This window comes from Calliphora vicina, chromosome 1 (genome assembly GCF_958450345.1).
Source record: "Calliphora vicina chromosome 1, idCalVici1.1, whole genome shotgun sequence".
Taxonomy (NCBI): Eukaryota; Metazoa; Arthropoda; class Insecta; order Diptera; family Calliphoridae; genus Calliphora; species Calliphora vicina.
Window position 1 is genome coordinate 154,386,440 of NC_088780.1, and position 12,213 is coordinate 154,398,652.

Genomic DNA, 12,213 nt, shown 5'->3' on the forward strand with positions numbered 1-12,213 from the left:
TGTTTGTTTGGTGAAGGGTATATAAGATTCGGCACAGCCGAATATAGCTCTCTTGCTTGTTTTATTTAAAAACAGTCATATCGTTATCTAAAATGCTGAAAGTTCTAAATGATCTTTTAATAATTTTAAATTTAACTTTATAATTTTTCAAATGTTATTAAAGTAATAACGAAAAATCTCTTTGAAATAGAGCTTGATACATTTTGGTCTAACTCCCATTAACACGAAGTCTGCTTAGCTGTTAACTAATAGTTATAATGTCGGTTAAACTAATTTTTGTATGAAAACTGTCAGTATAACTATGTATTACACTGGTCAACAAAATTTTGTAACAAGAAATGTACTAACTAATTTTCAATTATCTAACTTCAGTGAGGCCTCGATTATCCGGCAACATCAATTATCCGTGACAGAAAAAGAAACAAATTTTGGATCGATTTCAACTTTTTTGCATCGATTATCGATTTTTTCGATTATTTCTGAACAACAAACACAATGTAAATAAAACGAAAAAGAGGAATTCCCTATTCGAAACTGAAAATATTTAAAGACTGCTGAAGAACCAAAAGTTCTGGATTAATAGTGAATGAAAAGGCTAAAATATTCCACTCAAAATTAAACAAAAAAGCGACATGTAATTCACAAACTTTGGACAAAAACCTTCAGCTAATTATATAGCTGCCATATCATATCAATATAATAGAAAAACTCAGCAATGAACGATTTATACAATTGTCCAACCCAAATGTGACGACTTTGATCCAACCGATGGATCAGGGTGCAATATGGAGCTTTAAATTTCATTATCGAAAAACTATACTGCAAAAACAATTCACGTCAATCAATAGATAAGAATTTAAGAGTTTTGAAAAATGAGTAGAATAACTTACTCTGGCCAGAAAATGAAATGCTGTGGGCATATGTCCGAAATTTAATAAAATCCTTATAATATTTAAACATGTACATAAAATACTTTAAAAACGACTCAAAATTGGTACTCAATTAACCGGAAAAATTGATTATCCAGAATGCTTCCGGTGCCGACCAATACGGATAATCGAGGTACCACTGTATTTTGATTTGATCTGGTCTAGTTTTCGTGTTACAGCCACTGCTGCCATATGTGAAGATTTTAAATTCTCCTACATGTATAAGCAAAAAGAAAAGAATAAATTGAAAAGCAAAGCCTTCTCTAAGTTACGATCGGTCAGCTACGCCAGCAGCAATCGAAAACGATTCATTAGATACTGACTTTCAAGATACTTTCACATCTAATGAGTCAAATTTACTATTTCAAAAAGATCTCAATGATTTGGTACGTGACTTAAATTTGTCCAAACAACAGGCAGAACACAGTTTCACATATTTTTTAATATATTCTCACCATCACTTAGATTTTTGACAACTGAGTTAGGTGTTTGACATTAGAGTTTCCGAACTATGTGTATTTATCTATAGTTTCCAATTTATCGAATTCACATTCACTTTACGTCTGTAAAGCTTTTTTTAAATCATCCAAAATACAGATACAGGTCCGACAAATTTCTACAAAATTATAACAGTACTAGGTTTTCTAATTATCCGAACTTGTTATGTTCCCGGGTAATACTAAAAACATCTGTTCATTCCTCAGAATTCACAGGAATTTTTTAATACTAAATTAAGCTAAAAACCAGTAAATTTTTTCAATCAATCGGTCAAAATTTAATAAAATTATTAAAATATTTAAGACGCCAATTTTTGTCAACTTTACCATAATTCTAAGTCCGAATAGAAAGAACATTTGCTTACAAAATCGGCTTTAATTAAAAATTTGTAATCACCGATCTATAGGTATTTGTTTTTATAGCAAAATTAATCGAAAATACCTACACCACCATAGTGGGGAAGGTATTATGCGTTTGTTCTGATGTTTGTAACGCCCAAAATATTAGTCTAAGACCCTCCTTAAAGTACACCGATCGACTCAGAATCAGTTTCTGGGCTTGGCCGACCGTACTTTCTTACTATTTTGAAGTGGAAAAAGATGATAAAGATATTCATGAATTTTTATTCAATTTTCTCACAACTTTCTTAAACTCTAAAACCAAACATAAAATCTCTACTAATATAGAAATTATTTCCTCTGGCATACCTTCCCCTAAAACTGTGTGTTCCCTTCCTACTTTTTTTTATCCCAAGATATAAAATACAAATTAAAAAACACCAAATTACCTTTGGCCATAAAAAAAACAACAAGACGAAAAAACTGTTATCAGCATTTGGTGGGAATTTGAAATATCATGCAATTCCACCAAAGTTCTTTTCATTAGCAATTTCATTAAAATAAATTCCGTTTCTTGTTTTTTGTTTTTTTTTTGCACAAAATTTTCTGGATCATAAACGAAGAAAATCTACAATGAATCTTAAAGTTTTCAGCAGAGTCTGTCTGTCTAGCAGAGAAAAATAAAAAAAAAAACTTAAACACACTCACAAATACACCACAAATAAAAATAAAAGCAAAAACAAACATTGAAAATTTACTGTAATAGATAAAAGAGATTTAATAATAAAGAACAGCTGTATGAAAAGGGGGAGGAAGAGTGGTGAGAAAAAAAACATGACATGAAAAAGATCATTTTAAATTTCAATTTATTTCTTAGGTTTTTTATTTGTTTTTAACCAAAAAACCACAGTCTGTCATGTTTTTATGTTAATAATCATTCAATGAGAAGAAATCTGATAAAGATAAAAAAAATGGAAGGAAAAAAACTCTTCTATTAATTTATGTTGTTGTTGTTATGATTGTCAACCCAATGTCACAGTAAATGAAATGAAATCACAGCAATTTTTCCTCTATGCGTTTTTTTTTCGTTGCGTACGAGTGTAATTGGGGCCAAAAGCAGGGATGTATAGTTTTGTGTTACAGAACTTTTTAGAAATTTTAAAGCGGTTGCATTACTGAAATGTAAAAAAATATTAGAAAAACAATTCAAAAATGTTTTAAATAATATTAAAACAAAGGATGGAGATCATTATTATTTCCAATCTCCAATTAACCAACTCTGCTCTCTAAGTATCCAACTATTGAATAGATTCATACATGACTTAATAAATGATAGACTAACTGACTGAATGAATGATTAAATGAATGAATGACTTTTACTGCCTCATATATGTAGGTCTGTCTCTTCGTCTGTCAGCCCAGCCCGTTTGTCATATTAATTGTTAAACTTTTTTTTTCTTCGTATTTTATTCATTTTGTTGTATGTAATTTTATCAAAAGACACCATAAGATAAAAAATAATACAAACAGAGAAATAAGGGCGTTTTGCGTGATCCGTAAGCGGAGTACAACGTCATCATATTGTATTTTCAGCTTGTAAGTGGGATTCCAGTAACATGTCGAACATTTTTCTTTATTTTATTTTTTTTGTATAAATATTTGCTTTGAATTTAATTTTTATTAATTGAATTTAATGTGATTTAAATTAATAAGAATTGTGTGTGTGAGGAGATGAAAATTAATGAAACATATAAAATTGTATTTAGTATTGAAACACTTGTTTAAATAAAGTTGAGGCCAAAAGATTTGGGAAAATTCTCAAATTTTTTAATTGAAATTTAAAAAAAACAAGTAAGAAAATATGGTCGGTCAAGCCCGACCATATAATACCCTACACTAAGTAAAAGAGCAAAAATATTTTTCTTTTAAAATTTCAATAATTTATATTTTTGATTGATTTTCGGAAGTGGGCCTTATATGGGGTGACATGAATTTTGTATATATAAATCTTATTTGGAGCTCAATTTGTGGAGATACATTTATAAATTAAACATTTATGACTGATAAAGTTCAATTTCGGAAGGACATTTGTATGGGGGCTAGGTGAAATAATGGACCGATTTCAGCCAGTTTCAATAGGCTTGGTCCTTGGGCCGAAAAAATAATATGTACCAAATTTAATCGAAATATCTTCAAAATTGAGAACTGTACTCTGCGCACAAGGTTTACATGGACAGCCAGCCAGCCGACCAGACGGACGGACATCGTTTAATCGACTCAGAAAGTGATTCTAAGTCGATCGGTATACTTTAAGGTGGATGTTAAACTAATATTTTTGGGCGTTACAAACATCTGCACAAACGCATAATACCCTCCCCACTATGGTGGTGTAGGGTATACAAATTTAATTTAAAAGAATATAATGGGAATTGAAAACAATAGAAGATAATAGGGCTGGCTGTAAAACTTTGATGCAATTAGGCCATAAATAAATCCCAAACCAAACACATAAATTGGTTAATTTACAATTTACCCAATTATTTATTTCAGTAATTGAAAAACAAGACATTCAAAATTTCGAAAGAATTAATTCTTAATTCTATTTTCAAAATCAAATTCAATTTTATTTCTTAACCGGTTAATGAATTCATTATGAATTAATTCATAGACTTAATTCCTTTATACTTCAAATGTATTGAATTCATTCTTTTTAGAATTCATTCTTTATTGAATCATTAAAATTTTCTTTAATTCAGATCCCTAACAAAATTGCTTTAAAAATCTATTGAAAATCTATTGAATCTATTAATTCAATTTGTATTAGATTTAAATTAACAAAAATTTAATCATTCAAAGGTTGCTTAAATTCTGTTATTAATTAATTCAACGATCAAAGAATTCTATTTAAATAAAAGGCTTTTGACTGAAGCTAAAGAATTAGATTTTGGAAACGGATTTATGGAATGAATGGCTGACATTATTTAATTCCGAATTAAAGATTTTAGTGAATTAAGCTCACATTTAATTAATTTGAAGCTCTATTCACATTCAACTCAATAATGTGTTATAAAATGCAATTTGAGTCATTATTTGTATTAGAATGTGGTCAATTTGAAAACAAATTATTTTTTTTTTAATAATTCGTATGTTTTATCAAAACTCATTTATTTTATTCACAAATATCAAATATTCACCTTAGGAAAAATTTACTGTTTTCTTCATATTTTCAAAATTATAAAAAAAAAAATATTTTCAAAATTGTAGAATATATCAAAATCCATAAAAAAATAACCAAGATTTTATAAAATTTTCTGGAAAATATTGAAATCTTAAACAAATTGACATTTGACCTCTGAAGTAAAATGTTGGATTTTCTTGAAATTTTTAGCATTTGGAAAAATCTCTGAAAATTATAAAACATTTTATGATAATTTCTAAAAAATTCACCTTTGAACTCTTAGGTAAAAGTTTGAATTTTGTTACAAATTTTTGTTTACATCAAAAAACATATAAAATAACAACGATTTTAGGAAAGTTTCTTTAAAAAATTTAAATATTCCAAAAATTTACCTTTGACCTCGGAAGTAAAATTTTGAATTTTCTTTAAATTTTACTTCAACAATAAATTAAATTTACTTTCAAAAGTAAAGGAAAAATGTTTCGTTTTCGTTATTTCAAAATACTTAAAAAATATAAAAACATTTTTTTGAAAAATATCAAAAATTAAAAAATTCTGACCTTCAGGAAAAAGTTCGGATTTTGTTAATAATATTAGTTTATTTCAAAATCCTTAAAAATAAAATGATTTCGGAAAGTTTCTTGAAATAAATCAAATATTTAAAAAAATTCACCTTTGACCTCTGAAGTAAAAGTTAAGATTTTCTTAAATTTTTAGCATTTATGACTGACTTTTAATCCCAAATGCAGAAATGGCTTTATTTGTCTTAGATTTCATCAAAATTCTGTAATAAAATGAAGATTTAATTATATTTTCTTAACAAAATTCAAATATTAAAAAACTTCACCTTTGACCTCTAGAAAAAAATTTCCAATTTTGTTGAAAATGTTTGTTTATATCAAAATCCATAAAAATTACAAAACGTTTCTTGATAAATTTAAAAAATTAAAGAAGTTCACCTTTGATCTCCAAAACTAAAGTTAATATTTTCTTCAAAGTTTTAACATATATGAGTGACTTTTGTTCTGTATCATAACAATCTGAAATTATTTTATGCTAACTAAGCAATTGTTAAATAATTTAGTCTATAACTAAAATTATGGCATACAATTTTAATTTTCTAGAAATCCTATGAGTTCAAATCACTGTTTTCTCACTCTGGTATTCATTTTAAAACTCGGAAAAATATCTAAAGTTTTTTCATATTTTCCTGCAAAATTTTTAATTTTCTCACTATTCACCTTTGACCTTTGCAGCTAAACTTAAGTTTTTGTTAGAATTTGTAGAATATCTGTATAGCTTCTGATCTAAATCATGAAATTCTGTAATAGTTTTAATGCAAACTAAGCAACATAGAAATAATTTAGTCTATAGATCTATAATTTTATAAAATTTTGGAATTTTCTTGAGATTCTAAGAGTATTTGTTTAAATTTTTATTTTTATTCTCTCTGATATTCTTAATAACCCAATAAGATATCAAAAATTTCTACACATTTTCTATATAAATTTGATATTTTTCAAAAATTTGACGATTTACTACATTTTTTTTTGGTGTATGCTATAATATTCTTCAATCGTTTTATGTTAAAAGTCAACTAATTTGGTCTATTAATCAAATTTTGGTTTAAAATTTCATATTCCTGAAATCCCCTGAATTCAAACCGTAGTCACTCATAGCCACCTGCACGCAGAGAAAAAATATAGTTGGGCATGGTTACTGTAACCATTTCAATATTGTTACAAGTTTTTTAACTATATTATAGTCACAGTAACCATTTACATGATTGTGGTAACCATAATATGGTTAACTTACGATTCACATGATTGTCTCAACCATATATATGGTTACAGTAAACATATATATGTTTGTGATAACCATTTATATGATGAAGGACTTATCATATTATGGTGCTCTCGGCTTAAGGCTTATCATAATCTGAGAACAACATATTATGATAAAATTATTCATCATAAATATGGTTGCCACAAACATATATATGTTTACTGTAACCATATATATGGTTGAGACAATCATGTGAATCGTAAATTAACCATATTATGGTTACCACAATCATGTAAATGGTTACTGTGACTATAATATAGTTAAAAAACTTGTAACACTATATAAATGGTTACAGTAACCATGCCCAATTATATTTTTTCTCTGCGTGTGGTGCCGGACATGATCAATTGTTATTTATCTGTTAACATCAGGAAGTTCATAAAAATGATCCAACAAGAAACAAAAATCTCAATCAATGGCAATGGTTCAGATTGCAACAGCGAAATAATGGGCATAACATATTATTATATTTCATGCTCTCTTTACGGCGATCACTTGTCTGGACGTAGTTTTAACTGATTTTTGAGATCTTGATAATTTTTTCCAGAACCAATTTTTAAAATAAGAAAAACAATTAAGTGTAATTAATGGCTTATTTTAATATCTTACCCTAAAGTGCCTTAAATTCTTAATAAAATTATCTTTATCTTTAAAAAATGTATAATAATGTTTTCATAACCTTTTTGCTTTCGGTAGGATCCCTACGACGAAAACTTTGACGAAGACATGGAAGCTGAACGTGATCTCGCCGAAGATGCCCAATGGAAGAAAATCCAACAGAACACATTTACCCGTTGGGCCAACGAACATCTCAAGACCATCGATCGTTCGATCAACAGTTTGGAGAGTGATCTCTCTGATGGTTTGCGTTTAATCGCTTTAATTGAGGTGTTGTCACAAAAACGCATGCCCAAATACAATAAAAGACCAACATTCCGTTCACAAAAATTGGAAAATGTTTCAGTTGCATTGAAATTCCTCGAAGATGAGGGTATTAAAATTGTTAATATTGGTAAGTGGAACACACAGAATTTTATTGATTTTTGTTTTTTATACATATAAGCGAATAAGTATTGAAAGTGATTGGAAAAATAAATGGAAATTTATGGTTTTTTTTATTAAAAAAGAGGGGAGATTTTTAAAGTTTGAGTGTTTTTTTGAATTAGTATTGGCTCATTAAATGTGTCATAATATTTTTTTTGTATTTAAAAGAAACGTCATTAATTTTTTTGTTGCTTAATAGTTTTTTAATAAACAAATGTTATGTTATTAAAATTTCCGTTAAATTTAAACTTGTATTTACAATTCATTGATAAAAACAAATTTATATAAAATTCACATTCTCAACATTTTGCCCCTTGCCTTTTTTTATTTTAATTTATTTATTGTTGTTGCATAATTTTTGATTAAATTATAAAATTCTCAAGAATTTGTTTAAACCTTAATGATAAAAACAGAAATATCAACATTAAAACTCTTGCCCATGCCCCTTTGATATAAATCATATTTAAGTAATATTTTGTTTGTGTTTCTTTCAAACCGATAAACAAATTTTTGACATTTTTCAAGGCTAAACTTGAAGTTTGTGGTCTTGTTGATTTAAAAATTAAGCTTAGAACATTAGCTCTCCATAGCCCCCATATGCATGCATTCCTAACATGATTGTGTGTTAAAAAGTATTTTTTCAGAAATTTCTTAAATTCAATTCTCCACATAGTAATTTGAATGTAGAGGTATCCAAATATTTAACAATCTGGGTGTATGTTTAGATATTTACTTATATATTTCGTTTCTGTATGACAGTTTTATTTTCGTAAGCAAAATATGACATCATTTGTTTTTTTTTTTCGAGGTTTCAAAGTTTTTACTTTCATTTGAGCTTGAGTTGTGGAACAAAATAAATTTTATCGCTTTAAATGTGTTATTTTATTTTCATTTCATTTGATTTTTTTTATACAATACTTTTGTTTATTGTATTATTACAATTTCATTTAATTTTTTTATTTGTTAAACACGTTTTATTAACATGTTTTAATGCAATTAGTCATTTTATTTTATTATTTTTTTATTTAACAATTGCACTCTTTTTGTTGCGATTTTGCAAAAACAGATAATTTTATTAAACAAAAAAGCTCAGGTAATAAAGTCTGTGAAATCATCAGTATTTCTTAGGTGACAGTGAAATGGAGAAAACTTTGTTTTGTAATTCAAGCAAAGTTAAAATTTTGACCTAAATTTCAAGAGATTTTAATGCCGGCTTGAGTAATTAAATTTTTGTTGAAATTTGCAATTTCAAATTTGTCATAATTTTTTGGTATTAGTCATAAATTTTGGCATTAAATAAGCATTTAATATCATAGATAGGCACTTTCCAGTATTAGTACTTTTTAAGTATACATATTTTTATAAAGGAATTAAGCCTATGAACTAATTCATAACGAATTCATTAAAGGAATGATTAAGAGATACAATTTCATTTGATTTCTAAAATAGAATTAAGAATTAATGGTTTATAATCTTTGGTACTTTAATTTTTGTTTTATTTTTGGCCCTCTTTATCAAAAATTTTATTTTGAGTTTAATGACTCATTGAAGATAATTATTAACTTGAATTCTTTTTTTTATATTTACAAGTATGCATTTACAATTAAGTCAATAGTATTCTATTTATTATCAATCTAAAAGATAAGAATTTCTTCAACTCTAAATTATGTATGTATGACGATTTTGAGTTTCGAATTATTACAATTATTTATCTTTGAATGATTACAAAGTTGTTTACAATGATTTTTACACATTCAATTAAATAAATAAAACATATTTAATAAAATATAAACAACATTTAAGAGAGTGATTTTGGAATAGATCGAAATAAATAATCCCTACACTTAAGAATACTAAAAATATTTGGTACTTTTGTCTTACAGAAATTAATAATTTCCAAATTTTATTTTCAAAATACTAATTCCTACAATGAATTGAAGAATATTATTGAAATCAGGCAGTGTTTTTTTAGTGATTCAATACTTTAAAATAATTTTGAAAACTAATTTTATGCATAAATAGCAAAAGGCTACCAAATTAGCATTTCAATACTGAAATTGTAATTTGCTACCAAATTAGCAATTTTATACTGAAATAACAATTTTGTACTGAAATAGCAATTTGGTACCAAATTAGCAATTTTATACTGAAATAGCAATATGGTACCAAATTAGCAATTTTATACTGAAATAGCAATTTGGTACCAAATTAGCAATTTTATACTGAAATAGCAATTTGGTACCAAATTAGCAATTTTGTACTGAAATAGCAATTTTGTACAAATTAGCAATTTTATAATGAAATAGCAATTTGGTACCAAATTAGCAATTTTGTACTGAAATAGCAATTTGGTACCAAATTAGCAATTTTATAATGAAATAGCAATTTGGTACCAAATTAGCAATTTTGTACTGAAATAGCAATTTTATATTGAAATAGCAATTTTATATTGAAATAGCAATTTGGTACCAAATTAGCAATTTTATATTGAAATAGCAATTTGGTGCCAAATTAGCAATTTTGTACTGAAATAGCAATTTGGTACCAAATTAGCAATTTTATACTGAAATAGCAATATGGTACCAAATTAGCAATTTTATACTGAAATAGCAATTTGGTACCAAATTAGCAATTTTATACTGAAATAGCAATTTGGTACCAAATTAGCAATTTTGTACTGAAATAGCAATTTTGTACAAATTAGCAATTTTATAATGAAATAGCAATTTGGTACCAAATTAGCAATTTTGTACTGAAATAGCAATTTGGTACCAAATTAGCAATTTTATAATGAAATAGCAATTTGGTACCAAATTAGCAATTTTGTACTGAAATAGCAATTTTATATTGAAATAGCAATTTTATATTGAAATAGCAATTTGGTACCAAATTAGCAATTTTATATTGAAATAGCAATTTGGTGCCAAATTAGCAATTTTGTACTGAAATAGCAATTTGGTGCCAAATTAGCAATTTTGTACTGAAATAGCAATTTGGTACCAAATTAGCAATTTTATACTAAAACAGCAATTTGGTACCAAATTAGCAATTTTATATTGAAATAGCAATTTGGTACCAAATTAGCAATTTTGTACTGAAATAGCAATTTGGTACCAAATTAGCAATTTTGTACTGAAATAGCAATTTGGTACCAAATTAGCAATTTTATAATGAAATAGCAATTTGGTACCAAATTAGCAATTTTATAATGAAATAGCAATTTGGTACCAAATTAGCAATTTTATATTGAAATAGCAATTTGGTACCAATTAAGCAATTTTGTACTGAAATAACAATTTTGTACTGAAATAGCAATTGGGTTCCAAATTAGCAATTTTGTACCAAATTAGCAATTTTATACTGAAATAGCAATTTGGTACCAAATTAGCAATTTTATACTGAAATAGCAATTTGGTACCAAATTAGCAATTTTATATTGAAATAGCAATTTGGTACCAATTAAGCAATTTTGTACTGAAATAACAATTTTGTACTGAAATAGCAATTGGGTTCCAAATTAGCAATTTTATACTGAAATAGCAATTTGGTACCAAATTAGCAATTTTGTACTGAAATAGCAATTTGGTACCAAATTAGCAATTTTATACTGAAACAGCAATTTGGTACCAAATTAGCAATTTTATACTGAAACAGCAATTTGGTACCAAATTAGCAATTTTATACTGAAACAGCAATTTGGTACCAAATTAGCAATTTTATACTGAAACAGCAATTTGGTACCAAATTAGCAATTTTATACTGAAACAGCAATTTGGTACCAAATTAGCAATTTTATACTGAAATAGCAATTTGGTACCAAATTAGCAATTTTATACTGAAATAGCAATTTGGTACCAAATTAGCAATTTTATACTGAAATAGCAATTTGGTACCAAATTAGCAATTTTATACTGAAATAGCAATTTGGTACCAAATTAGCAATTTTATACTGAAATAGCAATTTGGTACCAAATTAGCAATTTTATACTGAAATAGCAATTTGGTACCAAATTAGCAATTTTATACTGAAATAGCAATTTGGTACCAAATTAGCAATTTTATACTGAAATAGCAATTTGGTACCAAATTAGCAATTTTATACTGAAATAGCAATTTGGTACCAAATTAGCAATTTTATACTGAAATAGCAATTTGGTACCAAATTAGCAATTTTATACTGAAATAGCAATTTGGTACCAAATTAGCAATTTTATACTGAAATAGCAATTTGGTACCAAATTAGCAATTTTATACTGAAATAGCAATTGGGTACCAAATTAGCAATTTTATACTGAAATAGCAATTTGGTACCAAATTAGCAATTTTATACTGAAATAGCAATTTGGTACCAAATTAGCAATTTTATACTGAAATAGCAATT

The 12,213-nt window shown here is 26.7% G+C and overlaps 1 protein-coding gene across 4 annotated transcripts in view; it reads left to right on the plus strand.

The window, feature by feature from the left end:
• Positions 1–12,213, plus strand: part of cher (filamin-A) — a 127,746-nt gene that overhangs the window by 26,512 nt on the left and 89,021 nt on the right. For all 4 annotated transcript variants that reach the window (XM_065516224.1, XM_065516220.1, XM_065516221.1 and 1 more), the window contains exon 2: positions 7,485–7,800. In XM_065516224.1, the coding sequence (XP_065372296.1) occupies positions 7,485–7,800 (316 nt within the window). The remainder of the gene's footprint in view (positions 1–7,484; positions 7,801–12,213) is intronic.